The 27,866-nt window shown below is 41.2% G+C and overlaps 4 protein-coding genes across 4 annotated transcripts; 3 read left to right on the top strand and 1 right to left on the bottom strand.

Annotated features, from left to right (window-relative positions):
• The first annotated feature begins 716 nt into the window (after positions 1-716).
• LOC111599276 lies at positions 717-6,711 on the top strand. Its single transcript, XM_023314874.2, has 3 exons — positions 717-1,423; positions 5,687-5,885; positions 6,449-6,711. Exons 1-3 carry the CDS (start codon positions 1,204-1,206, stop codon positions 6,633-6,635), a joined length of 606 nt encoding a protein of 201 aa, XP_023170642.1. The 5' UTR covers positions 717-1,203; the 3' UTR covers positions 6,636-6,711.
• A 4,640-nt stretch (positions 6,712-11,351) lies between these two features.
• Positions 11,352-15,194, top strand: LOC111599277. Its single transcript, XM_023314875.2, has 3 exons — positions 11,352-11,559; positions 12,466-12,676; positions 15,020-15,194. Exons 1-3 carry the CDS (start codon positions 11,352-11,354, stop codon positions 15,174-15,176), a joined length of 576 nt encoding a protein of 191 aa, XP_023170643.1. The 3' UTR covers positions 15,177-15,194.
• On the top strand, positions 12,598-27,788 carry LOC111599272. The gene is made up of 2 exons (XM_023314871.2): positions 12,598-12,676; positions 26,663-27,788. Exon 2 carries the CDS (start codon positions 26,668-26,670, stop codon positions 27,766-27,768), a length of 1,101 nt encoding a protein of 366 aa, XP_023170639.2. The 5' UTR covers positions 12,598-12,676; positions 26,663-26,667; the 3' UTR covers positions 27,769-27,788.
• On the bottom strand, positions 17,435-21,221 carry LOC111599267. Its single transcript, XM_023314866.2, has 5 exons — positions 21,115-21,221; positions 19,606-21,030; positions 19,034-19,154; positions 17,758-18,944; positions 17,435-17,718 (listed from the first exon to the last, which is right to left on the bottom strand). The coding sequence occupies exons 1-5, from the start codon at positions 21,219-21,221 to the stop codon at positions 17,466-17,468; spliced, it is 3,093 nt and encodes a 1,030-aa protein (XP_023170634.2). The 3' UTR covers positions 17,435-17,465.
• Positions 27,789-27,866: the final 78 nt, after the last annotated feature.

Raw genomic sequence — 27,866 nt, forward strand, 5'->3', positions numbered from 1 at the left:
TATTCTTATATAGAGTGTTTGGCAAAGATATGTATAAATATAGATATAAATAAAAATAAAAACAAATATATAAATATATATAAAAATACAATTTATTATAGATATTTATATAAATATAATTAATACATTTATACATCACAAAAAAAATACTTTTTAAAGTTTTGAAATTATAAAATTATAAATTAGCCAGCTTAAATTATTTTATATTTTATAAACTATATTTTTATATTTTATAAAAAGTTTTTTTCTTATTTTTTGTGTTTATATCGAATATTTATTTGCTTTTATGTAAAGTTTAATTGAATTTCAATTTTAATTAGGTGTTTCTTTCATTTAATTTACTCATCTATGTAAATATGCGAACATTGTTTTGTTGACATTTGAACCACTGTGCACTTAGGCTGCACTTAAATAATATCAGCAGCGACCATTAGCCCGCGACAGGTAATCGAACTCAAGAAATCAAAATAATTTGTTGTCGCTCCAAATACATGGATTTGCGATCGAGCCTATATGCATATATATAGGGTATATATATACGTATATATTTATATATTTATATATTTATATGGGTGCTGTGCCAAGATATCTTTTTGTTTTGATGCACTGCTGCTAGCATCTAATTAACACAACAGTGAGTGCTAAAAGTCGGTAACAGGTGAGCAGCAGGTAAGTTAGCTCTCTCTCTGATCACTCTCCCGCTCTCTGTGTGTTGGCCATCAGCTGTTTTGGCTGGCCTGAGTCAAGCTGAGCTCAGCGCTTCGGTAGCTGCTTCAGTTCTGCTGTAAGCCGCCTTCAGGTTGCACGCGTCGCTGTGCGTTTTGTCGCGTGTGTTTTTGCTGCGGATTTACAGTTACATTAACAAACTCGTGTCGTGTGCGCTTGAATGCCAAATTTAATAGCCACTGTGGCACAACAGCAACAACCGTTAACAGCAACTAGCGTTTAATTTAACAACGTTTTCAAACTGAAAAGGAAAGAAACTTAAACAGAAACAGATATAAAAAGCAAATCGTTTACTTTCGTTTTTCCAACTTTCATTTTTGTTTGCCGCACTCACAAGTTTTCATTGAAAAAAGTGTCACTGTCAGAGGCTGTGCTCTATTACACAAAACCCCGTCAAACGGTGATAACGAATCGAGAGTTAAATACGACAAGTTGTCCCAAAAATACAAAAAACCACAACAAACACACGGAGTCGATATGGCGCTCATGGACACCGCTTGGCGCTGCCGCCTGATGATATTCGGAGTCGCTTCGCTGCTGCTGGTTGGCGATCTCTTCGGCTATGGCGGCTACAGTGTGCGCGGCGTTAAATCGGATCATCCGGATGAGGTGGGCGTGCAGGGTGGCGGTGCGCCGACTGGACCAGCTGCTGCTGGCAAGTTTCAGCAGAAGAATGCCGAAATCGACATAGGCGAAGGTGAGTGACTTCATGCCATATTCATTCCCCTATGCCATTTGCGTTGCATTTCAATGTTGTAATCGAATTTGGGTTTCTCTTTTGTTGTACGCAAATTTAAGCTTGACTTTTGTTTAACTGTTGTGTTTTTATCTTTTTTTTTTTTTTTTTTTTTTTTTGGCATTAACAACGCCAATTTTTACACACTTGGCACATTGCAAAATATCTGTCCGTCTCGCTCGCTCGCTGGCTCGTTTTTATGGTTTCCCTCAGTGCTGTCTGTTGTCTGAATTTTGTATAAGTCGCGCTTTATTTGCTTGTATCAAGGTCAATTTCGATTTATAAATGGAAGTTTCATGCTTTTTGATTTGTAGTGTAAGAGACGGCAACACGTGTAAGCGCATAATTGAATAAAAGCTTTGCCAACTAACCGGAATTGGCTGCCCCTAAAATAATTTTAGCCTTTTATCGTTTTACATTTGCCAATTATGACATAATTTTTAGTAACATTTGCAATTGACTTGCCTGAAAAATCAGTTTGCTTTCTGTGACAAGCAGTGCTTGTCTGGGCTGGGCTTCGTTTGAATTTGTACCCATGTTGCGTCGCTTAAGGCCTGAACTGTCTAGACTATTTCATAGACACTTAAATGTTGACATTTAACAGGCCATTTAAGTGTTGGCCAAAAATACATTGCCCCGAATTTTAAGCAGCTAATTAAAAAATTTACATTCGCGTTTTTTTTTTGCTCGTTTAGAACTAGAATTAAGTGTCTTAGATGACATGCCATTTGCGGTTTATTATCAGTGATCTTAAGGCACTTTTTTTGGAGTATAAAAAGTCTAGTTGTATATGATCTAAGGTAACAATAGCAGCTGCAGTTTAAACAATTTAAGCTAGTTTGGTTTGATATCAAATATGAAATTCATTTTTAGTTTTAGTTTCTATAATTTGGCCATCTAAAAAGGGATTTCGGGTGATATAAATTTAATTTTTTTCTATTTTGTTTTATACTTATCGGCCACAGATCTTAGTTAGTTTAATATGCTATATATTTCTATATTTTGTTCTATCAGTTTCCTTTCGCTTTTGTTCTATGGTTAATGTCTCTTGTCTGGTTTCTCGTGCAAGTCACGCAACAGTTATCGAAGAGGTCTCGCGGAAGATGGAATTCCATATTATTTAACACTTTACCCCTGCCCGTGCCCATGTCCATGCCCATGCCGCACAAATGTTTGAAGCTTGCGTATCGACAAGTCAGCTGAAAAAAAAAGCATATTTGTAGCCACTTTCCAATGCCAAGCGATTTGCATAATTTTATAGCTTCATGGTAGGCAAGTGACATAAGAGACGTAAATGCTTGCGTGGCTACGATTATGCAATGCTGCGACTCTCGATAGAGAGTTAAGCTCAATAAAAATAATAAAAAAAAAGTTAATTCAATTGAACGAAAGTCAAAGTGCAGCCTGAGGCAGTTAACGATAGAGCTGAGGAATCTATTGAGATTCGTCTTCAATTATGAGGTCAAATGGCTTTAAAGAGATCATTTTGAGAGCAGCTTATGTTGATGTTAACTGTAGCAAGTGCATTGAAAGAGATAGTCTTTTGGTTGTAGCTTAAGATCTTGTCAAACTTCTTGTTAATATTTCTAACTCGTCTTACTCGAATCATGTTATCATTGTCCATTAATGAACTTATCTCTAATCAGATTTTAGCTTCTTTGTCAAACTTGTAGCTGCACATCTTGTCAAGCTGCATGTTAATAATTAACATGCAGTTTATTAAGTGAATGCCAACTTGAGCGAGGTCTTACACGAATCAAGTTATCATTGTCCATTAATGATCTTATCTCTGAGCAGATTTTAGTTTTTTTTTGTTGCCTGATTGACAGGCTTTAGAAACATAGACTCTCAAGCGAGGTCTTTCCCAGTTGCTGTCTGTGATCGTATTTAAGCTTTTTTTGTTGCTTGATTGTTAACGGCTTGTGTTCCTGTTAAACTTGAAGTCAATATTTAACAGCAAGTGAATGTTAGCTTGATATTTTCGACCTGAAGCAGCAGATCTCAGCTCTGCTAAGCCTCCCAGCTCCAGTGTCGCCCCATCTACACTACATCGTGCTGAAACATGTTAATTTCCTAACATATAGTGTTTAAAGTAAATGTTAAATTGACACTTTAGACCTGAAATCAAACCGGAATAGCATAGTTCATTAACATGATCTCATCTGCGATTGCCTGTGAGGTCTCGTCTCGCCTCATTTCATGTTTGTGTGCTTGGATTTCTGCTGCTTTTTATTTTTTGCTTGCGCTGAGGTGAAAGTGGAAAAATGCCAAGCAAATAAACTTCACGTAATAAAATCAACGAACAGCGACAAGTTTTTTCTTCCCTGTGCTGGAAATCTTTGTGGGAAACTGCAGTTCAACTTTCCCAGCTGTCTGCCAAGGGGAATCTTTCACAATATTTCAATGGCAGAGTTTGAAATTCCAGTGCCGTGCACATTGTCTAGAGCTGCGCTGATTACGCCAAGTTAACAGGAAGCGAATGTCGAATGCTCGCATAAGATTTTAGAGAACTTGACTTAATCTGTGCTATTTTCAGGCATTTTATATTGAACTGATTTGAGCTAAGCCTCGACTTGACGCCGGGTGAAAACCAGTCAACCAGTTTCAATACGTAATCACAGCCGATCGCCGCTCCATAAATGATTGCAAACTAGTTCTGCGGAAATCGAGAGTGCCCTGAGATTAATTCTCAGCTATTGCATAAAATCGGTGTTAATAGCTAGCAAATGAATTGTGGATAGTTAACAGGGGTCATTATGTGGCAGGTTCCGCTCTCCGAGGTGAACGAGCGCCAATCCGAATCATTTGGCATGCACTTCACGTCGCTTGGCCAAGACAAGTCGCTGCTGGCAAGTGCAGTGCGTGATAAACATGCAGAACTTGCACTTATTTAGCGAGGCCCAATCAAAGCACAGACAGTACGTGCACTTAGACCTAAAGTGAGCTCATTTCAGATATTGTTTTGATAACAATCGATGACTCGCTTTCTTTTGCCTCGGCATCCAAGAACCACTGTAGATAGTCGTTGGCAATCAGGTTTGGTTTCGACAAATAAACTTGGCTAAAATATTCCACTGGCCATAAATTAAAAACCACAAATTAGACGCCACCCTGCGTGGTCTGCGTCACATTCCCAGATTTCGCCTCAGAACTCTTTTCCGCGTACAAAGTTCACAGCTGTTTGGGCTGGCTTGGGGGTAGCTCGTTGATTTGTGGCTAATTGCCAATAACTGCCAGTTGGTTTCAACTTATATTTAATATTTATACAACACCATAATTAATTAAACTAAACATCGACCAAATGACTAAGCAAATATTTACCCAAGCATTCAAATTCGTTTAGGAAAAAATCAAAGTTCAACGCACGATTTGGCCTTGCAGGGGGCGAGTTCTCACCGCATGGAGGTTGTTTATTAGAAAAAAATAAAAAACAACCAAAACAACAATGAAATACTTAAACAAAATCGAAACTTCATTCAAATATTAAACTTTGCCAGCTGCAAAACCGAAATTAAAAGTGAAATATTTGTACGATTCACAAGGGTATCTTGCCAGGGTATCTGCTAGTCGCACACAGCATTGTCAGCTTTTTTACTGGGTATTTAACAGCTAAATATTTGCGTAGATGTTTAATGAAACCCAAAGAGCTCAAACAAAAACAATTTCAACAATATAAATGTGCGCTTATTGTTAAAAATATTCCGTTTATTCAAGAGCTTGAGCCAGATGCTCTTTGGAAATATCCAAATATTATTTATATAAAAGAGTTGACTTGGAATTTATTAAAAAAAAATCTTTATATGTATAGAATATATAAATAATTTTTTATTTTATTTCAACAACAGAAATATAGTAGCTTAAGCAGTCGCAATTGATCTTTTACTGTAGAAATTTGATATACATATGACTATATATGTCTGTTTATATATATGTCAACCTGCCTTTCTATAATCTATAGTATTTTCTATGGCTTCCACAAATCGGAAATTATTTTTTTTTTAATTTTTTAATTATTATTTTAAAGTGTATTTGGCATTCGTCTTGACGTTTCTGTCGCAGTTTCTTTTGTGTTGATTTCCAATATTTTAGAATTTCGCCGCTGTGGCCTTGATGTGCTTATTTTTGCGCAGTTGAATGTTAGATATTTGTGGGAATTTTTAGCTCATAAAACCCAAAAAAGCAAAAACAGTCAACAAATTTAAATGTATTTTTAATAAATTATAGAACACGACTTTGATGAGTTCTCGGCAGCAGCTGCACTCAAGCCAGCTGCAGCTTTGACTGGAGCCAGTCTGAAAACCAAGTCACGGCTGTCGGATACCACCATCAAGGAATCGTGTCTGCCCAAGATGCTGTGCGAGCTGGCTGCAAAGCCCGAATACCAGCTGAGCGAAAAGGAGCGCGAGCTGCTTCGATTGATCAGGTAAGTGTGAGTCGTGATCGACTGCATATATATAGCTATATATATATGTATGTAGAGGTCAGCTGGAGCTTGTAGTTTGACCCTTTTAAGTGACAGCAACTAAAAGTAAAAACATTTCATGGCTTATTTGTTAAACACTTTTCAACTGCCGCTGATCTCTGATCTGCCTGTTCGTACAATGAACTGAGCATAAAAAAAATATGTTTACAACAATATTGAGTACCTGGCCTTGTTGAGCCAGCAGCATAGACAATTCTCTCTATTGGGTTGTGTAACGGCTGAGCATCGATCGAGCCTAACCTGCCTCACAGAGACGACGCGACGCTGTCACGCTGTAACCTCGCACTTGTGCCGAAGGTGAACTGTAACCGATTAGACTATACAGAATCGTTGTGTAGTGTATTTAGTTCTACTGAGCAGCTCTCCACACAAGGTAGCGCCGAGACAAAGCTGAAACAAATACGAGAGACCCTGAGAGTCATGCTCTTGCCTTACATAACCCATGTGATATATAGACTAACATGCTAAATGTGTCTTCCGCATTTCGTTGTCGTTTCTTGCAGATCGCCGACTATGCCCTGGATGATGAATATGCCGCCAAGTAAATGGTATTTTGCTGCCCACATGGGCGAGCTCATGCGTCACACTAGCGACAATCTGAGCGGACCCGCAGGCTGTGCCAATCTCTGGCCGAACTGCCCCATCAGCTCCAAGAAGCTAATGAAACTCAGCTATAAAGTGCGCGTGTAGATGCCAGCCAATGTGATCATAGATTATTAACTTAAGCACTAGATATAGTAGGCGTGCAAACACACACACACACACACAGACAGACGAAGAAGAAGATGAAGATGCGGGCCCTAAGCTGAAGAGACTTACCTATTGTACTATAAATTTTACGCTCTCCAAGGCCCCAGACTGGCTGAAAGACATGACAAGTGCCTCCTGTGACGGCTCGACTGATGTGACAATTTGTAATTTGTATCGATTAGCTCTAAGTGCGCTAATTAGTCATTAAGCGTGGCTAGTCTATCTCAATTATATTTTAGTTTTCTTAGCCTTAGTTGGACGTGCGTCTAATTGTAAATAAATGCATATTGTTATTTAATATGAATTCCAAAGTGATTTCTGCTTTTTTAGAGGCTCAACTAATGATGCAACTATATATATATATATATAATATATATATAGTATATAGTATATATCTACAAATTACGCTGCATCATCTTTAGGCCTTTTACTAGCTAAACGCCCTTCACATTTAGCTGTCGAAAGGAAAATGTGTTTATAATTGTTATTTTTAAGTGCTAGGAAATTGTCGTATTAGAGCTAATGGCAATTGTAATATGTGTTTGGCGCGTCGCACTGCAATCAAGTCTTGAAGTGTGACCAAAACCCAATCACGATAACCCAACAGTGACTAAACACTTTCGTTTCTCATTATGAGAGTTTTTACTAAAACGACTTGAAACCGATTTCCTCATCATTATAATTATACTGCACGAAAAATATCTAGCATGATCAAGCTACATTTTTTGAAGCGAATTAACTACTGTTCAATGTCTCAGAATTAAGTGTGAATTTGTATTTATTTTGCGTTTGAATATTTGAATTATGTTTCAATAGCAGGCAGATTGTTGGCTGTGTACTTTTAGTTAAATAATTTTATTTTACACTCTAAATTTTGAGATACATTTTATGTTTCACTCAGCTGAGATACAAAACTTTGGGCTGAACACAGATTGTATTGCCATGGTTTCCCTCGGCCTGTTATTTGGGCATTTGATATAGTCTCGATAGTGTTGACGATGAGTAAGGTTGTAAAGTTCTCAGTGCATGGCAGTCCACTTGAGGGGACTGGTCAGTGGGTGTTCATGCTTGAGCACTACAATATTTCATATTTCTTGAGATTCGCATTTTCAGTCTTAGCCTTTTGTTATTGATGGTCAGATTGGTTGTAAGCCAATTGGATGCGCTGTCAGTCTAGCAGCGTGTCCTCCAAAGAGTTAAGCGACTGCAGGAATTAGTAGATTTCTATATAGCGCTGAGTTTCTCGTAGCTTTACAGAATTTGCCTGTGGCAGGTATGAGAGCGAGCAGCAGAGTCCCATGGAGATATTCTGAAGAATATTGCCAGTTTGCTGCTTGAGGACAGAAGCCACTAAGCGCTCATTCCTCATTCATAAATTTGGCTTTGCAGTCATCTTTAAAAGTCATATTTCTATCAAGATCATTGTCTTTAATGGGATCCAAGTAACATATGTGGTAAGACATCTCTTCTAGTGGCGTAGCTGCAGGGTATCGAACATCATAGAACATTGGAGCAGCCACCGAAGCAATGGAGCTGCGTAGGTCGCTATAAAAATCTTCAGCTGCCCATTTGAACAGAGCTGTTGGCATCTCTATAATTGCTAATGAATCTTCAAATTCGTATGCAAATTTATTTGCATTGCATACTTTTGGGCAGAGTGCAATAAATAATTCGAATTCACTTAAAATGCAAATCGTTTGTTGACATTGCAAAGGTACTAAACAGTGAGCACAATATTTGGGCTCGCCGATTGCCTCATTGAACATGCTCGAGGCGTAAAAATGGCCACACACACCAAAAGCAATAACTGGAGAAGCTGAGCGGCATTCTGACAAACATATTAAATGGCTAATTAAGTGTTAAACAAGAGCCAAGTTAAGAAAGTAAACAAGCCAATTCGCCGAACGAAATTCTAGCCAATTTATGGCGCACATAAATAACTCAGCGAAATGTGGGCAATTTTTCTTGGACTTCAAACTGAGTTTGGCGCCCGAAACACGTTGCGTTTGGCAAGAGCTGCGATTTAGGCCAGGTTGCCAAAGACCAAAGCTTAAAGCATGTTAAAACAATCGCGCGAAATTACGTCTTATTTTATTTCTGCCTTCATTGGATGGCTTAACAGAAACAATAAACAATAAAAGTAAACAATTTGTAATATCAATGGAATTGGGTCAGTCAGCCGGTTGTTACGCTCGTTGCGTGCCAAAAGTGGACCTCGGCGCACTTTCATTGTTTCGATTTGGGGATGGAGACCTGTGCAGCTCTCTCAATTTTTGGTCTGACATTTGACAAGTTGTTTGCTGTTGTTGTTGTTGTTGTTGTTGTTGTTGTTGTGCAATGTGTGACGAGTGCTGGCAAGTGCAGCTTATAAGACTTTCAACAGACAGTCAAACTTCTATCAGTTTGTTGCCTAATAGTTCCGCATTGCGTTGGATAAAGCAAAGGAAAGGCGAATACTCTTACCCCCTCTTTCTCGCCCTCTCTCTCTTACTCTCCTCCAGCCCAGTTCCCACTTGATTCCGGCCTGTGAGCGTGCAACCAAAACGGCAACAAGTGTCAGGCAACTGGAAAAACATGAAAATTATGCGGCTCAGCATAGGAAACACAGCAACAGCAGCAAACAGCAACAATTGTTGTGATCAAAGCATTAATACCCTGTAAAAATTGTTAAACAAATTCTGTTAATAATATAGTAAAACTCTATCTCTATTTTTATCTCTATCTCTATCTCTATCTCTATCTCTATCTCTATCTCTATCTCTATCTCTATCTCTATCTCTATCTCTATCTCTATCTCTATCTCTATCTCTATCTCTATCTCTATCTCTATCTCTATCTCTATCTCTATCTCTATCTCTATCTCTATCTCTATCTCTATCTCTATCTCTATCTCTATCTCTATCTCTATCTCTATCTCTATCTCTATCTCTATCTCTATCTCTATCTCTATCTCTATCTCTATCTCTATCTCTATCTCTATCTCTATCTCTATCTCTATCTCCATCTCTATCTCTATCTCTATCTCTATCTCTATCTCTATCTCTATCTCTATCTCTATCTCTATCTCTATCTCTATCTCTATCTCTGTCAAGCATACCCTTTGCCAGCTCTTGCTAGGGTATCAGCACACTGCATTTCTGGCCTATATTGAAGTTGCTGCAAATGTAAGCCAGGCTAAGAGTGGGTGCTGCCAAGTGGCAGTTGCAGCTTAGCAGGCGCCGTCTTGTGTAACCGGGCAACAACTGGGGCTGGGACGCAGTCGGTCAAGCTTTGGCTTGTGAGTGATTGAGCGAGCGATCGACTGATTGTGTCAGTTCTTGTCAGCCATTGTCTGTTATTAGACTCAATTGTGTGGCTAACGGCAAGCACAGCTAGTCGACCAACTGACTCGATCTCGATGTAGATAGATCAGTTTCTGATTCAATGAGCTCGTAATTGAAAGTCAAGCGGCTCATTTGTCGTTGAACAAGTCGGTCTAACCACAAAGCGTGGACATTGACACGTGCTCCATAGAGCTGAGACCACGCACTTGACAAATGATTGGCCAAACAATTGCCAAAGTTGAGTTATTAAACTCGGCTGCAAATTGTGTTAATTGGACAGATCAATAGAGGTAAATTTTAGTGTGGAAATATGAACTGCGAGAGGTTCATAATCTCTGCACTAACTGTGGACAGGGCGTGGCTGGCCGAGATGCGCCTTAACGAGTTGTTAATAATTTGTTAAAGATGAGTTGTAAAATCAATATAAAATCTTATTTACAAGCTTTATGTGGTGTGTTAAAGATACAGCTATGATTTGCTTGTTATAAGCTGCTCGCCTAGCTCCAAATGCTGCGTGCCTCAGTTAGAGTAACCAGCGTATACTAAATTGTACTTTATATTTCTGCTTAACTATTATTTTTTAACACTTAGCCCCATGCAAATTGCTAAACTGCTTAACAGCTGTGGTCGGGGCTTGGGTTCGAGGCTTAACCTAACACAAGGCGCGCACCTCGAGCTCAAATGGCGAGCGGATTTGAGCGAATGTGGCCGAAGCTAAAGCAAACGCAGATTAAGTAATTGATATGCAAAAGCCAACTGTAACGCATACCAGACGCTAGACACGCCAGACACGGCAGACACGGCACAAGCCCAAGTCAAGAGGAAATTACAGGTGCAAAAGTAACGGCCACTAAAATGGAGAATTTCATAACAATTCATAATTGCAGGCAGAGAGAGAGAGAGAGGGAGAGAGGGAGAGGGAGAGAGAGAGGCAACAGCTGAGCTGCAACTGGTTTGTCCGCTTTTAAAGGTGTTGCACACACACACACACACACAGCTGGGTAGGCTCGGCTGCGCCCTCTACTTGACCATATTGCCTCACTTTCACTTGTCTTTGGCTTCTTTTGCTTCCGCACGAAACTTGGTCAAAATGCAAAGCAAACTTGGCCACCAACTTGACTTGAAGAGAGTCGCTTGCTGCTGCTGCTGCTGCTGCTGTTGTTGTTGTTGTTGTTTTTAGTTTTACACTTTAGTTTTGTCATCCTCTCTCTCTTTGTACTTTTGTTTGCTGCGCTTTGGCGGCTCGAAGCCGAGCTAACTTGGCTCAGTCACTCAAAGACTTTAAACGCACCAAGTTGCCTAGCTGCCTGGCCTCCTCCACTACACAGACACCATGAATCTGCGCTACATTTGCACTCTGTCGCTGCTGCCCACGCTGTACGTGCTGCTGGTGCTGCTGCTGGACTATGTGGAGCAGGGCTTGGCACAGAATCCGGATCCGCTGTTTGAGCTGCCCGTGCAGCTGGTCGGCTTTCCAGTGATTGTCCTGTCCGTGCGGCTGTCGCAGTTTGCCAAAAAGCTGGCCTACTCCCTCAACCCGAGTAAGTTGGACACGTATTGGTCGGTGTGAAAGTGCAACTGCCGCCCTGTGGCATGATTCAGCTTTTAATTTCTTTTCATTAAGTGAAAGTCAAAATATGTGCATAAATTAATAATTGCCCGGTATTCAAAGCAGCTCAAGCAGTCTCGTGTGAGTTGGGTTGAAAATCTATTAATTACATAAATATATAAATATATTTATATATATATATACTATATCTTATATGGATATAGCAGTCAGTAAGCTAACTACTCAACTCAGTCAGAGATAAACCACAGCTGCATAATGAATTCACAATTAAATTCAATCTTGATGCCGCATCCTAAGTAAAGTCAAAAGAAACTCTTACAACATTCAGGCAAGCCAAGCTCTCAGCTGGGTAGGCGCTGAGCATGAGGTAAACGCACTCGTTCGTCTCTTGAAAACCAGACTCAAATGTGTGACAAAACTGGCGGTCGAGTGGCTCAAATGGCATTGCTTGATGTTGGTGGTGCTGCTGCAGCGTGCACGTCCACTTAGCTGTTGCCGAATGGGGTCAAGGCTGATGGAGACTGTTGACAGCCGAGTTGTGGGCCCGAATGTTTTACAATCAGCCGTGCGGCTACTTGTTAGCTGAATTGAATTGCTGGCAATGTTTTATGTATGATTTCGTTGTCGGGTAAACCCATAGTCAAGTGGTTGATGACAAGCAATCATGAGCGCTAACAAGGGAAATACCAAAGCTGCACTCTCAACTCCAAATGCGCAAATTGTGCAATCAGCCACAGCAGCAGCAGACGCTGGCCAACTTTTTGGCATTCTCATCTGTTGCCACTTTGACTAATTTCGCGTTTTATAAGCAAGCAGCCAACGACAGCTAACTGCCAACTGCTACTAACATAAAACTTCCCTTTTGTCACTCTTGCAGATACGTACCGTGCGCGCAGCAGACGCGACGCCGGCCAGCCGCACGCCCTCGACGCTGAGTTGGCCAAGAAGGAAATTCTGCGCGAGTTCGGGCCACAGGCTTGCATACTCGAGGAGCCGTGTCGCATGCATGCCGCACGTTCTGCCAGCCAACGACGTTCTGCCACTGAAGGCAACGCCGCACCACATGCGCCCTGGTCCGAGGTCTTGAGGTAGGTCAAAGTTTTAGCTATGGAATATAAATAACTAACTGGCAAGGGTATGCTCGCAGTTGGGTAATGGCGCTTGCTTACTATGAGAAGACTTTAGCTTAGATAGAGGTGCCACTCTATGGGTCTATAAGTCTACCTATATTAGTAAGTTTAAAACTTTGCTTGAGTTTTGCACATAAATCAGTGAGAGTAGAATAAGCCAGCATAGTCCGCTAGATATATAAATAAATATATATATATATATATATAACTTTATCCATGGCTAGTCTTCCATACCAAGCTTCATTAAATACATATCTCTCTTCCATCGAACATTTCTTTTATAGAGCATTTGCTGTGCGCTCTGCTCTTAGCTTAGATCATTTTCTTAGTTATTTCTTGTTCAAGTGGAACGCTGACTTTATGGCTGCCCAGCTGACAGACAGTAACAACTTGAACTTCTATTCCCCTCTCCCTCTCTGACTCTCTTTCGCTCTATTGCTCATTTGGCATTCTCCTCTTGCAAATGAACATCTCGGATTGCATTCGTTATTGCTAGGTTGCAGTTTGGCGATGATGCTGCTGTTGTCATTTGGCAAATGAATGGCTTGTTTTTAGCTGAGAATGTTTTCCAATCAATTTTTATTATTTCTTCGCTGTTTCGTATCCCTTGTCATTGGCATTGCTAACTCATCTGCGCATAACTTAATGTCTGCCCTCCGTCCTCTGTCTGCAGTTAGATTCACGTACTTGCTGCTCCCAAAGTTTAAATGTGCATGTCATTGCATTGGCATTGCCATTGGCATTGCGTTTGGATTTCAATTTGTAAGTTTACATAAATTCTCTTTTTTCTTCCTGATAAGTCAGTTGCCCTTGCTGTCGCTATTGTCATGTTAATGCCATGCACGACTTTTCCGAGTTGAGGAAATTATTCTTTTCCGCACTGTTGGCCATTTCTTTTGCTTGCATTTCGTTGCACTGCAGTGATTCATAATTAATTTCTCTCTTTCTCTTTCTCTTTTATGCAATAAAAGAACTCTTGAGTCTTGGCCTGGCTGTCCACAGATATTTCGATATGGCAAACTCGTTTAAATATTTAATTCTTGTTTATTTTTTGGCCAAGCAAACGATAGTTTAAAACTTAAACAAAAGCTTTTTGCATAGAAATCTATGGCATACGTGTCGTATGCGCAACATTTGGCATTCATAGTTTTGGCCATTGTTGTAAATTTCATTTAATATTGTGTCATATCGCACTCGCACTCGCCTCAGTCCCAACGCCTGCATCTGACACTTTCACACTTAACATGCAAAATTTTCAACACTCGAAAGTTTCTTTTGCCCCCCACTTCAGGTCTCTGACCATAGCCAAGTGCTGCCCCCCCCCAACGTGTCAGGAGCAAATATTCAAAATTATTTTTGAAATGTGTTCTACGTCTGTCGCCCGTCCGCCCGTCCGTCTCTCCTGTTTTCCTTCACTCCCGCTCGTCGCTCCATTTTCTATGTTTGCTTAGTTTGCGTTGCGCTGCAAATGTAATTGGCATTAGAAGTTTTGTACGTTTGCCCACGACGTGTTTTGTAATAATAAAATATGATTAAAGTTTTTGATTAAATTTATGCAAGCGCACAGTGGACAGCCCTTCCACAACCCCAGCCCGGCTTCTGCACTGGTCAGCTCTGTTTTTGATGCTGTTGCACCTTTTTCCGTACAGTCGAGTCTGGGCTGGTCCAGCGGGCACTGCAGATGTGTTTGTTACCGAGTTGATTAAATTATCCCATTGCAGACGTGTGAAATTTGAAGTGTGTCTGTGCAAAGATGGGACTGATGCCTCCAGGTAATCAGCAACAAATAAGTGAGACGAGCGTAGCTTTTAGCCAGAGATGAATGCGTCTTGTACCAGCCGAACATGAATATTTTTAATATTAACATAATTTGATCTGATCTATAAAACATTTCCCCATTGTATATATATTTTCATTATATGCCACATATGCTAACTCATCCTTGACTTACTAAAAAGTGCTTTAACCTGTCACCGAGTCCAGGCCCAGTCTGCTTTAAAGCCCATAATACCTTGTTGCTGCCCAGCCCAATCGCTGCTCGCAAATTACTTTTGTTTTTCATATGGCCCCAGTCCAGAAGCAGAGCAAGAAAACTCTTGATTTTGGTGTCGGTTGGAAAGGGTTTCGTGGGTGCTGTGCTGGCTGGCAGACTTGTGTATATTACCCGCTACTTATAAGTAATTATTTTTGTAATCCGCTTTCGTTGCCGACTATTGTGCCTTCTGCTGCTGCTGCTGCTGATGATGATGACTGACTGAACATCTCTTTGCATGCGCCGTACTCAAACACTCAACCACTCAGGAACTACAAAGTGCAATCAACCGGCGGCTTGAAACAATGGTATCTGCTCTCGCTCTTTATCGGCGATGCTGTGCGAGATGTGCCGCTATGCAAGCACCTGGCCAAGCGGATGCCCTGTCCAGGCGCCGGACCGCTGCCGCCGCCACAGCCTCGCTAAGGACCTACTGCAACATGGGCGGGCACTTATTTTATTTTTATTTTTATTTTATATTATATTGTATATTGTAGACAGCGCAGTGGCGGGGGCTCTGCATCATCTGCATCATTTGCATCGTGTAGTCAGTCAATCGCATGGACATCTTTGTTACGTTCTTTCCAAACTCCAACTTCAGCTTTCCCTTCCCTCTACTCTACAGTCATGCTTCATAAATTCGTACTGCTAGTTGTTTTTAAGGGCTTTCATTTAGAGGACAGACCCAGCATAGGCTTAGACTTACATAAGTATGAAGAATAAGCAAATAAATCAACAAGAAAAAAATCAAAAATGGAAATTGTGTGAGTGTGTGTGTGTCTATGCGGGGGCATGCCTGCGCTTTTAAGAGCATGTATCCAGCCGCTGCCCCCACTCAGCCCACTCTGGCCAGTTCGAAGTTTCATTTGTTCGGACAATGCATTTTGCACTCGGCCTGCCCGCTCCACTGGCTAACCATTTGTCTGGTTGCAAACAAAAATTGATACGCCAAAAAGCATGCAACGGAAAAAACAGTTGCATACTTTGCAGCGCGGCGCACAAATTGTTGACGCAAGGCATTAAGCTGCAGACTCGTTGCACATACCCTGTACTAAAGCAAAGAGGCTGTGATGATGTATAAGATATATGAGTGAACCATTTGAATAATGAATAATCAATGAATAATGAATAATGAATAATGAATAATGAATAATGAATAATGAATAATGAATAATGAATAATCAATGAATAATGAATAATGAATAATGAATAATGAATAATGAATAATGAATAATGAATAATGAATAATGAATAATGAATAATGAATAATGAATAATGAATAATGAATAATGAATAATGAATAATGAATAATGAATAATGAATAATGAATAATGAATAATGAATAATGAATAATGAATAATGAATAATGAATAATGAATAATGAATAATGAATAATGAATAATGAATAATGAATAATGAATAATGAATAATGAATAATGAATAATGAATAATGAATAATGAATAATGAATAATGAATAATGAATAATGAATAATGAATAATGAATAATGAATAATGAATAATGAATAATGAATAATGAATAATGAATAATGAATAATGAATAATGAATAATGAATAATGAATAATGAATAATGAATAATGAATAATGAATAATGAATAATGAATAATGAATAATGAATAATGAATAATGAATAATGAATAATGAATAATGAATAATGAATAATGAATAATGAATAATGAATAATGAATAATGAATAATGAATAATGAATAATGAATAATGAATAATGAATAATGAATAATGAATAATGAATAATGACTCCTGCCTCCTGCATCCTGCCTCCTGCCTACTGCCTACTGCCTAGTGCATCAGTGAATAGTGAATAATGAATAATGAATAATGAATAATGAATCATGAATCATGAATCATGAATCATGAATCATGAATCATGAATCATGAATAATGAGTAGTTAATTTCAATCACATTTCTTACAAAAATGTATTATAAATTTAAATTTATTTAAGAATTTACAGAGTATTTTCCAATCTATATCTATCTCGTCTGCCACTTTTTTTCGTGCCGCTCTTGTTTGTTTCGCTTCAAGTACTACAACTACGGCTTTTGGTAAAATACACAGCTCCAACTCTAGGCTCTGCCCTGCCCTCAGCGCTTTGCTATTTATTAACTCGTTGCATATGTTTGCAGGCACTGTGCTGGGGCACCTCAGACCCACAGACCGCCTCCCCACGAGTGAGCGAGCAGACAACAAGCGTTGCTTTGAGCTTTGGTGACGTTGACAACCCTGTTTGTTGTGTGTGGGTGTGTGTGTGCCGCCGCACAAAAGTATGCTGCACTTTTTTGCACTTTGCATTTTTGTGTGATTTGGCTCTGTGAAGTCGTGAGGAGGCGTCCCATTGGGAAAATGTGGAAATTGTGTGCGGATTTTTTGCTGGCGGTCTTCCTCCGTTTTATCACATTTAATTTTTCAAACGTATTCCCTGCGATGACGCGCCGTTTGTCTCTAGATTTATGTGCCATTTCTTTTGCATATTTCATTTGCCTGAAATACTTGTTGATTTGTTGTTGCTTGTCGCCCTGAACAATGGCAGCAGATTAAAGAAGGTTTCTCTGTTTGTTGGTTTACAAAGTTTTTAATAAATATTTAAGTTCGTTTAAGCGATAACAATTATTTACAGACCTACAAACTAACAGGGTAACTGCCTCTGCAACTCTTTCTATATTTACACTCTACAAAGCTATCCGCTCGCCAGATAGACCTTTCGTCCGTCCGGCCTTATGTAGTACTCCGTTACCCCCTGCGAGTTGGTCACATAGATGTTCTTATTATCCTCATGCTTGGGGCTTCTCGTGGAGGTAGCCTGATAGCTGCTGCTATATCGATTGTGGCTTATATAGTTCGCATTGGGATAGTTGTACTGTGCTTCACCCAACTCGTCGAATCTCACGGTATTTCCTGGCAGGTATTCGCCATAGTTCATGAAACTCTGCCTGTGACTGTGACTCTGGTCACTGGTCTGATAAGTTGACGTCGTCTCTAGCCGATAGTGGCTGCTGGGTCTATGCTCATCGCTGACCACCAAACGCTGCTCCTTCTCTTCGACTTGGTTATTGTACTCGTAGCTGGGCGCGTAGGTGGGTCGATTGAGTATCTTGCCTCTGCGTATGTGCTGTTCGTAATGATCGGGAAACAGGACGCGGGCACCACGTTGAGGTGGTGCTGCATTCTCGTAGACGGCATTTGGTGGTGCATGTGTCTCGATTTGTCGATCCTCTCGCAGCTGCTGCTCTCTGAATTGCTCTTCTCTCAATTGTTGCTCCCGCAAACGCTCTTCCTCCTCTTCCTGCCTTCTCGATTGCTCTTCTCTGAATCGCTCCTCCAAGTCCTCGGGCTCCTCGTTGGTGTCCTTAAAAACAATGCGCTTGCCACGTCTCTTTTCCTTGCCGTAGTCTTCCTCGCCGAGACCATTGGGCAGCACAGCTGCCCAACCCTCGGCCAGCTGCAGAGTTTTGGCTTGGCGCTCACCTTCGCTTTGGTCTTGGGGAAATCTCAATTTTCGCTGAGCTGCATTACGATTGAATTCGTAGATAATTTTTCGCTGGCTGTCGTGCTGTGCTTCCGGCGTTGCATCCGGAAATCTCACAGCTCCGCTGTCATGCCCTTGATGCTCATCGCTTTCTATGTTTTTGAAGTGCAGTATGCGACCCTCGCCCTCACCTTGTTCTTCGGGAAATTGCAGCACACCTATCAGTTCGGTGTGTGCCTTTGCCGCCTCCGCCTCCTCATCGTCTTGAAACTTGACTGGCGTCTGAGTGTCTAAGCCATCTTCTTCATCATGAAAATCAACGGGCATCAAGCGGCCATTATCCGTCTGAATGTTGCGTTTAATTTCCGTTGGCAACAGACTCCTTCTTCTGCGGCGACGCCTCTGATACTCCACGCCGCTCATGTACTCGGACAGCACGCGGGTAAAGAAGCTGCCGATGCCATCGGCAATGTCCGTGCTGGGTCTTTGTGTGGGTCTCGCCACTGGCCGAGGCGTAGTGCGCGTCACCTGCCCCTGGCTCTGACCGCCGTTTGTTAGCGCCGAGAGGATGCTGAACAATGAGCCGCCGCTCGATTCGCTTTGTTGTGCCACAGCTGGTTGCTCTTCCGGCTCGCTGAAGAACTTAAAAAAGCCGCCGCGATGATTGTTCAGATAGTGAATGATTTCCATCTGTTCAAGGGTAGCAAAAGTTGAAGTTTTTAATAATCATTAAACACCCTTGATTGGTATGCCAACAGCCAAACAGCCAAACAGCTTACCTCATTCTTAGGGCATTTCTCATAGGTCTGAACGCAACTACGCGTGCCTCCGCTAATGCCGAGCAGCGCAGCGCGTCCGTAAATGAGCGCAGGTGAGGCAACCGGGAAGCCAGCCAGAAAGCTGGAAAATAATGAAAAGATTTATAACAACTTTAGAATTTGCTTACAAGCAGACACCAACTCTATCTAGCTGCACTCGCAATTCAATGATTATTATATTTCTCATTATCTAAGCCGGCTGCCTATAAAACTTAATTGAGTAAATGCCAATTTGCAGCGTGTGGGCAAAACAATATCAATTTACAGACAAGCTGCGTCGGACAAACTGCCCCGACTGCTGGCTGGGGCTCAATCAGAGCGTGGCTCATTGCGTATCAATATGGATCGACTTGCATAATGAATGAAGTCTAATCCCAGTTAACGCTTGCTTGAAATTAGGCAAACAGTCGGGTTGGGGGTTGCGGGTTCAGTTTGAGCAGTTGCCTTTGGTTTGGGCAATGTAAATTTAATAATATTTACTTACAAGTAAAGCCCTGGCCCTGGCAATTGTGGGTGCTACGACTGGTACTCACTTGGTTATGGCCGGAGACGTAATGAAGCCTGGCAGCTGGCCACGTTGCGTTTGACCGGCAATCATTTGGCAGAGCACCTTGGGCACACACTGCAAATCGTCGTTGCGTGCGATGTTCTCCAGGGCTCTAATGAGCTGTGTGTTGGGCGGTCGACTCTGCTGCCCCGCACCTTGCGCGCCAGCGAAGGCGCCTAAGAGACTGCCTAATGGGCTGCCACCAGACAAGGAGGAGCTACCACCACCACCGACACCGCCCAATAGCAGATTTGTAAATTGTGGCGCATATTGCTGTGTAGTGCTTAGCAACGTTGCCAAAGTGGAGAAGCCGCCACCCGCTGGCTGCTGCTGCTGTTGCTGGTAGGGTGGCCGATAGCCCGGCGCTGGGCCTGGATGATAGTTGAGCTGGGGTGGTCGCTGCTGTGGCGGTATCTCGCCAATTTGATACTCGTAGTAATTGTGGCCCGGTCGCTGCTGTTGCTGAGGCAGCGGCTCGTATTGATAGTGCGTGGGGTATTCCGACTGCGGCCGCGACTGCGAGTGGCTGGAGTAGCTGGGCGGTCGCTGCAAATAATTACCAAAGTTGTTTGCATAATTAGACGACGACGATGGCGAGTATTGTGGTCCATGTATCGATGGGCGATTCTCATTGACGTCTTGGCGATTGTAGGGCGGTCGTGGGTCCTCGCGGGGTCGCTGCGTTGGCTGCGACACGAAATTGGACGTCTGCTGGGCGGCATAGCTGGGCGGTGGGTAATCGTGCGAGTCGTATGAAATTTTATTCGATGTGGCAGCCGTGGGCGTCGTCACAGGTCGACGATAGAGCGTCGAGGGGCTCTCGTCGAAGACGTAGCCGGGTCGCTTCAAGTAGACCTCGTCCGCCACGCTGGGACGCGACGCATGCTGTGGCGACTGGCTGCCGACGAGCAGCGACGATTGCACCGTATAGGCCTGGTCCCCGTGCTGCTCGGGACGCTCGCGCTGATACTGTATGTAGGTGGGCGTGGTAGCTGTCGTGGGCGTGGGCGTATATTGATAGTTTTGCTGCGTAAAGGGATCCAAATAGCTGACCACAGGCGTGGTGGGTATCTGTGAGTTCTCGTAGTTGTGGAACGCTGTCTGTAGCTGCGGCCGAGACTCCTGCGGAAAGGAGAACACTTTGTCCGTGGCCGAGTGCTGCGAATGGAGGCTGGCCAAGGAGCTGGGCAATGGATGCTTATAGTTGGGCTCCAGGTAGCTGGGCGGAAAGCGTTGCCCGGCAGCGTTCATCACATCTGAGGGCGTGAACTCTAGCATCTGTGAGGGGCGAAATCCGCCATTTGTGACCCGTGCGGACGTCTGGGCGGCTATCTGCTCTGCTTTGGGGCTCACGTCAAGCAGCGGCTCCGAGGGAAAAAAGTTTTTCAGCTTTGCGGAAATGTGTTTCTGCCTGTCAGGAAATGGGCGGGAATATGGTTTAGTTGAGGTGCTGGTAAAATTTGCATAAATTAAGTTAGACATCAAGCCGACTCACTCGTCATTTCCGGCGCCATTTCTTATGCACGACACGTCGCCGACTAATGCGATAATTAGAAATGCAATTTTCCATAGCATACTTCGCGGCGGTTGTCGAAACTGCATGCTGCTGTCGTGGTGTGGGCGTAACTATGGCTGCCTTTGTCTCTCTCTCTCTGTGTGTGTGTGTGTGTTTCTTGCAATTGGAAATCCCCAGCTATAACGTCAGCAATTCATAAGCGTAAGCCACTTTTCGCACGTCGCCTGCAATAATAACATAAAAACTTGCTGTCAGACTTCGTCTCTCTCTCTTGAGTGCAAACTGGAAAAGATTGCGAATTTCTCTAGAGTCCTCGCGGCAAATTTCTCGCAACATTTGCACATAAATTTATAGATTTACCCCATTGAGAGAAAGGACAGAGATAGTGGGGGCTGCATTTGCATTCATATTAATGCAATTCTCACGTGCTCGTTGAGAGCTCAACGACGACGGCGACTTGACATTTGTTTAATTCCATTTTTTATGATTGCGCCGTGTTTATGCAGCCGCACGCGGCAACTCGACTCGACTTGGCAACGTAATCATCAGCTTTATTTCGACGCTGACTACGCCGTATAATCATATCCATAATCTTTAGCTCTTTTGGGTGCTCGGCTCGACTCCGGCTCTTGCTCGCTGCTGTGCGCCTTGTGCTAAATTATTCATATTATTGTGACTTTTTATTTGCCACCATTTGTTGACAGGCCTTAAAAGTTTTATACACGCTGTCTGACACGTCGACTGCTCTGGACTTTTATTTGCCCAGCTTTGAGACAGTCAAAGAATTGTGATTATAGAAACACTTTTAATAATGTATTGGGATAAGCGTTTTAATGCTCTTTGTAGACTAGATTGACTAACTCAATTTTACTTCTGTAAATATTATATATAAATATATATTAATTTATGTATGTATTTGTTTATAAATATTTTTATTTATATGTACTTTGTTTATTTATATATATTTTTATTCATAAAAATATTTATACATGAAAATATAAATAAATAAAAAACATACATTTAAAAATGATATATTTTTAAATGTACGTTTTTTATTTATGTATATTTTCATTTATAATTATTTTCATGCATATTTTTTATTTGTATATATTTTTATTTATATATTATTTTTATTTATATTTATTTATATATTATTTCTATATATTTTTTATTAATTTATATTTTTATTTATATTTATTTTTAATCATATATATTTTTAATTTATCAATTTTTTTATTAATAAATTTTTTACTTATACACATTTATACATAAAACTTTATTTATAAATATTTATTTTTGTTTATATATTTGCTTTTATATATTTTTTTATATATATATTTTAGTGTAACAATGTTTTTGTTTTCAAAATTATTTGTTGAAAATTTGTATATTGAAAAGTTGTATATTATTTTTAAGTATTTTTTTTCTTATATTTTTTATCTTTTAAATATTTTATATTTTTTTTTAATTTTCTGTAGATTTTAAAATCAAATGTTGTATATTTTATTGCTTGAATATTTTGTGAGTTTCTTTCCATAGAAATTTATGCCTACAAAACTGATTTATCATTTCCATAATTTGTCTAATATATATCTTTAATGTAAGGTAAAGACCATATTTATATTGACAAAAAAATTAGGCATAAATATCACACTTATAATACCTTGTTATTTGCTCAATCAAAATATTACGAAATTAATGTATTTCAAGTCAGTGAAAGTGATTTCTGAATTGGATGGATAAAAATTCTATTGATTGGCAATTTCTTGGCTTTAGCTTTAACACTTCATTCATTAAGTTTTTAACACATTTTTTGCCTTTCTGCCATAAATTTCACCATAAACGCAGCTCATTCAGCGCAGCTCGATTTGCATTTAAATGGAGTCAAGGTTGTGTTGAGTTGATTCGAGCCCATTTTTCTCGTCGAGATGACGCACGAAAAATTTCCAAAAATTTGTAACCGATTTTAAAGTCGAAGACATGAATCAGCTGGAAGAGCAGCAGCATTTATTATTTACGCTAGTCGTAATATAAAAACGACTATGCCAAAATGTGTTGCTCGCACATAAAATTTAAATTTCATGCAATTACACACACACACACACATTCGCACACACGGACTGACAGTCTGACTCAGTTGCCACAGCAGCTTGCTGCTGCTGTAACTGTAATTGCCCAAAATTTTATGGTCCAAGCAACGGCGGAGACGCCACAACGAGCAAGTACTAGAAAATTGCATTTGCTGCCAACAGGCAACAGAGGGCGCTGCACTAAAACGAAGACGAGCTGCAGCAGCAGCAGTAGCAAAACAGACTGCACTGGAATTTACAACAAGAAATGTCAGCTAATTTCATATGGAGCGGGGGCAGAGCAGCAGCACCAGGTGCTGGGATCACAAAATGCTTTGAGCACAACGTTTCGATTGTGTGTCGAGGCACGCACAAGTGCGGCACAACATGCTCAGTGCAAGGACTTGCCCCCCTCGAACACGAAAGGACACTTTACGCCTGAGATGAGCTTCAAATTTTGGACTAAAGACGAACACGGATATGGACACGGAAACCAAAAAGCAGCGTACGTGTTGTGCATGCGCTAGACCAGCTGGCCCTGTGTGGGCGTGGCATGTTCAATTTACTAGTGCTATAATCGCACTCACATGCAGCGACCGTTGTCTTTTACGTTTGACGCGTGCTGAGGTTCGATTGCGGTTTGGGCATGAGTCACTTATTTTTGTTTACATTTATTGTTGCTGTGTTTTGGCTTTTGACTAATTTTTACGCAATATTTAATGTTTCATTTACTTGCACAACTCAACGACCCAGACAACTTTCTTTTCTTGGCTGGTTGAACTTAAAAACAGTCGGATGGCAGCTGTTGTCACAATGACTACGCTTTGTTTAACTCTCAATTGCGGCAGGCACAGACACGGACACACACACAATTGCTTAGCCGGCTTCGATTTTGCACACTTTCGGCTCTTGATTCCACTTACTTCAAATAAAATAGAAACTACGACTGCGATAATAAATTCGAAACGAAACGAAATTTGATTTTGTCTTGTTAACTGCCTCTGCGAAGAAGCCAGCGCCAGCGACGTCTTTCCGGCTTTGAGTACGGCGCTCGTTTGACACGCGACGCCGGCGCTGAGCATGGCTCAAGCCCCAAGCTCCAAGCCGCCAGCTAAGTCGAGTTCAGTCTCGACTCACTGCCAACGCGTTGTAGAGGAGAGCAAGAGCCGCCGCTGCTCGAGCCAAGAGTGAAAACGTTGCCGAAATTATGTTTAACCAGCTGCTAGTTAGAGAGAGTAACTAAAAGAGAGAGAGAGAGTGGCCTGAGAGAGATTGCAATTGGGTAATAATAAAATTTGGTAGATGTGCGAAAGTTTAGATTTATACAAAGATCAATAAGAAAGCAAAATAAAGCAGGCCATAAAAATATTAGTTAAATTTGTTTTTATTACAACAAAAAATATATAAATTGTACTGAGTCTGTGGAAGTAGAACATGCGTTGAGCCTATGCTCGAATGAATGATGAAAGTATTTTAGATATTATTATAGAAGCAGCTCAAGTAGAATCTGGTCAGAAAAAGTGTGAAGCTGGGCGAGCCTGTCTTGCTGTTTATTATAAGTTACAGAAACAGATTGTGAGCAACAAAAATATATTTTTAATTCTAGTTTAAAGTTTATAAAATACCAAACAAATGATGTGCTCGAAATCTTGTTATGTAAAAGTTTTTAGAAAGCGAAAGAACTAAGATTGAATAAGAATATAGCAAAGGCTGCTTAAGTAAAGGTTGTTTCTTTTAGAGCTACACAGCTCTGAGTTAGCAGCTTTGCTTTATTTAATAAAATATTTAACAGCTAATAATTTCTATTTCTTGTGTTTGCTTTGACATTTCATTATGAATGGATGAAAGCAATGCTTGCAACTTGTGGAAATTCGTATTTTTGCGTTCGTTCACTTTATTTCTTTTAGGCATTTATGCGTTTATTGCTTACATAAAGATGAAGCCAATTTTTGGTAGAAGGAATATGTAAAAATAAATAAATAAATAAAAATAATTTCCAAGTTTATGTAGAAACACTATTACATCCACAGACAATTACTGTTGTGGCTTGGCGTTGGTTCATACGCCTGTAAAAATGTGTTTGCCTTTGAGTGTAATGATTGCGAACATTGAGTTCCAAATGGCACCTTATTCGCCAACTGCGGCAGCAACATGCTTAAAATTATATTGAAACATTAATGTCATAAAGCTTTCTATGCAATTAAGTCCGTTTAATTGATATTAAAAATATATTTGTACTTGTTATTCTAATTTAAAGTTGTGTAACTATAAAGAAAACAACTGTTATATTTTTGAAAGGCTAAACATGTCTCTTATATTATATGTTAATATAATAAGCACAGCTTGCGTAAAGCAATAATATTTCTAAAAAAGTGCATATGATCTTAAGTATAAGATAAACTAGCTGATGCTCAAAGTAAGCACAGAATAAAGTTCACACGAGAGGCGACTCTGATTATCTTTACTTTGAGGCGCCTATGATGAAAGCTTTCAGTATATGCCAGGCTTATCAAATGATTTGTCTTATGATTAAAAAGGTTTTGTATAGGTGAAATAGTTAAACCAGTTTGCAGCTGCAGGTTCGTTGGGTAATCTGACAGTTCAGAGTTCGTTCAACTCGCCTTTGCTGTATAACTGCTTAATTAAATCAGATAGTTGCATTACATTTGTTACACTTTTCTATAAGCTTCATAAATAGCCAAGCGAATTATTGTACAAGAGTCGCGGCAAATCTGGGTGCCACCGCGTCAGATGGCTTAATTGTAATGAGCCAAGAGCTCGTGGCAGCAGCAGCGGCAGCGGCAGCAACAAGCGAACAAGAGGCTAAGCAAATTAGCTGTTTGGAGAGTGAAAGTTGGAACCGGGCGGTGAAGCTGAAAAGAGCTAGCAGCAAGCAGCAACATGAATGCAACAACACAACGGACGAAGACAACAAGAGGTTGGCATTTAGCTGCAGTCGGGTTAAGCGACATTGAGTAATTTTCTGGTCTAGTCAGAGACCTCAGAGCCGCAGAGCGTGAGTCCGTCCCCCCACGCTGCTTTCTTTTTCCGCAACGCAATAATAATTTACACGTTTTATTTATTGGGTGAGGTAACCAGCTGCTGGCCCGTTTTTGACGGTCATATTGAAAGCGAAACCAAAATCTCCAGACTGTGGGCTGTGCCAGTGACGACTTTTATGAGTTTAGCCAAACTCAACTCTTGCCAATTTTGAGATCTATGCCAATGCCTGTCGTTGCTCCGAAATTTGTTGTTTGTTTTCGTCTTTGGGGAAATTACGCAAAGTCAAAGTCGCCACTTTGGGTTCATATTGATCAATTATTGGCCATTATTAATGTATCCGCTATGGACCAAGCTATCAAGTAAGGTCAACAGGTGGGCGAGGCAGCCAATGACTTACTTCACAATTCATCAGAGCAAACCATATTGATATCTTGAATTTATTTGCTTACTTTCAGTCAAGATGCGCTTCAAGGAGTACCCAGAAATAGTGGTGGATGTGATACCCAAGCTGTATGAGGACCACATTAAGGTATTCATTACACATCTCTATGGCATGGAGGAGAAGGTGGATCGACTGCCCAAGCAGTTCTGCAAGATGTACACAACCCAGCCACTGGCCAATCAGCTGCTCGGCTATCTAAGCAGCCGCGGGGCCAAGATATCGCTGCAGGATTTCCATATAGTTAAGGAAGCGGAGCCGTTCCAGCTGCGTCTCAGCGATGGCAAGCGACTGGAGCTGATGCTCTGCGCTGGCAATGAGCTCGGCAACAGCCTGATGCTGCTCATCCGCAAGCTGCAGGGCGGCCGATTGCTCTACTACTACTCGGCCGTGCAGCAGGATGATCTCTGTCGGCTGATGGGCAATGTCACCTATCAGGAATGGATTGCTCAGGGCGTCGATGAGCTCTATCTGAATCTTAAGGCTGCCGATCAACCCTTTAAGCATGTGGACTTCGAAGAGGTTGCCAGGATCATCTCCGACTGTGCAGCGTCTGCAGGTGGAACGTATGTGCTCAAGCTGCCACTGTTCGGCTATGAGTATCTGCTCACACGTCTAGCTCGAACCCTCACGCTCTATGGCCACATCAAGCTGATGAGCTCATATTTGCACAGCTATTGCTGCTTGGGCGCAGATCTCGGGCACTTCGAGCAGGATGGCTATGCCGTAACTGTTCAAATTGAGGCCTCCAACAGCTGGCCATTGCCACTGAACGAGCTGCTGTGGTCGCCCATGCCGAATCGGATGAATCTCATGCAGCTGTGCAGCCTGCTGCGACCGGTCTACATTAATGGCATTGTGGACTTTCATGCTACAGGCAATGTGCCGGCCGTGCCGCAGTATCTGAAACGCTTTCGCACGCGGTACTCGCCAAAGGCGAGCGCAGCGCCAGCTGCAGATCACTCGAATGTGCCCGAAACTCAACTCATACAATGGCCCAGTGCAGAGAACATAGCTGAGACCCAAACTCAACAGGAAAACACAGCAGCGCGCAAGGATTCGCATAAAATCATAAAGCAAAGAAAACTGCAATTTGTAGACTTTGATGAAGATGACGATTAGACTAGACAGAAGCAAGAAAAGGAAGGAAATTTAAACAATATAATTATATATGTAGAAAGAAAGTGTGAAACCTATTTAAGAACTTAATAAATGTTTTG

This window comes from Drosophila hydei, unplaced genomic scaffold (assembly GCF_003285905.1).
Source record: "Drosophila hydei strain 15085-1641.00,03,60 unplaced genomic scaffold, DhydRS2 tig00000001-arrow-pilon, whole genome shotgun sequence".
NCBI classification, from domain to species: Eukaryota; Metazoa; Arthropoda; class Insecta; order Diptera; family Drosophilidae; genus Drosophila; species Drosophila hydei.

What these genes read in the sequence shown, in the direction of transcription:
- LOC111599272 (XM_023314871.2), top strand. Translation starts at nt 26,668, where the DNA reads ATGCGCTTCAAGGAGTACCCAGAAATAGTGGTGGATGTGATACCCAAG.
- LOC111599267 (XM_023314866.2), bottom strand. Translation starts at nt 21,221, where the DNA reads ATGCAGTTTCGACAACCGCCGCGAAGTATGCTATGGAAAATTGCATTT. An exon ending in ACGTCTCCGGCCATAACCAA is followed by an intron (nt 19,155 to 19,605) that starts GTGAGTACCAGT and finishes ATTATTTTCCAG; the next exon opens with CTTTCTGGCTGGCTTCCCGG. An exon ending in CACTATCGGCTAGAGACGAC is followed by an intron (nt 17,719 to 17,757) that starts GTCAACTTATCA and finishes TCACAGTCACAG; the next exon opens with GCAGAGTTTCATGAACTATG.
- LOC111599277 (XM_023314875.2), top strand. Translation starts at nt 11,352, where the DNA reads ATGAATCTGCGCTACATTTGCACTCTGTCGCTGCTGCCCACGCTGTAC. An exon ending in GGCCTACTCCCTCAACCCGA is followed by an intron (nt 11,560 to 12,465) that starts GTAAGTTGGACA and finishes TCACTCTTGCAG; the next exon opens with ATACGTACCGTGCGCGCAGC. An exon ending in CCCTGGTCCGAGGTCTTGAG is followed by an intron (nt 12,677 to 15,019) that starts GTAGGTCAAAGT and finishes TCAACCACTCAG; the next exon opens with GAACTACAAAGTGCAATCAA.
- LOC111599276 (XM_023314874.2), top strand. Translation starts at nt 1,204, where the DNA reads ATGGCGCTCATGGACACCGCTTGGCGCTGCCGCCTGATGATATTCGGA. An exon ending in CGAAATCGACATAGGCGAAG is followed by an intron (nt 1,424 to 5,686) that starts GTGAGTGACTTC and finishes AATAAATTATAG; the next exon opens with AACACGACTTTGATGAGTTC. An exon ending in GAGCTGCTTCGATTGATCAG is followed by an intron (nt 5,886 to 6,448) that starts GTAAGTGTGAGT and finishes CGTTTCTTGCAG; the next exon opens with ATCGCCGACTATGCCCTGGA.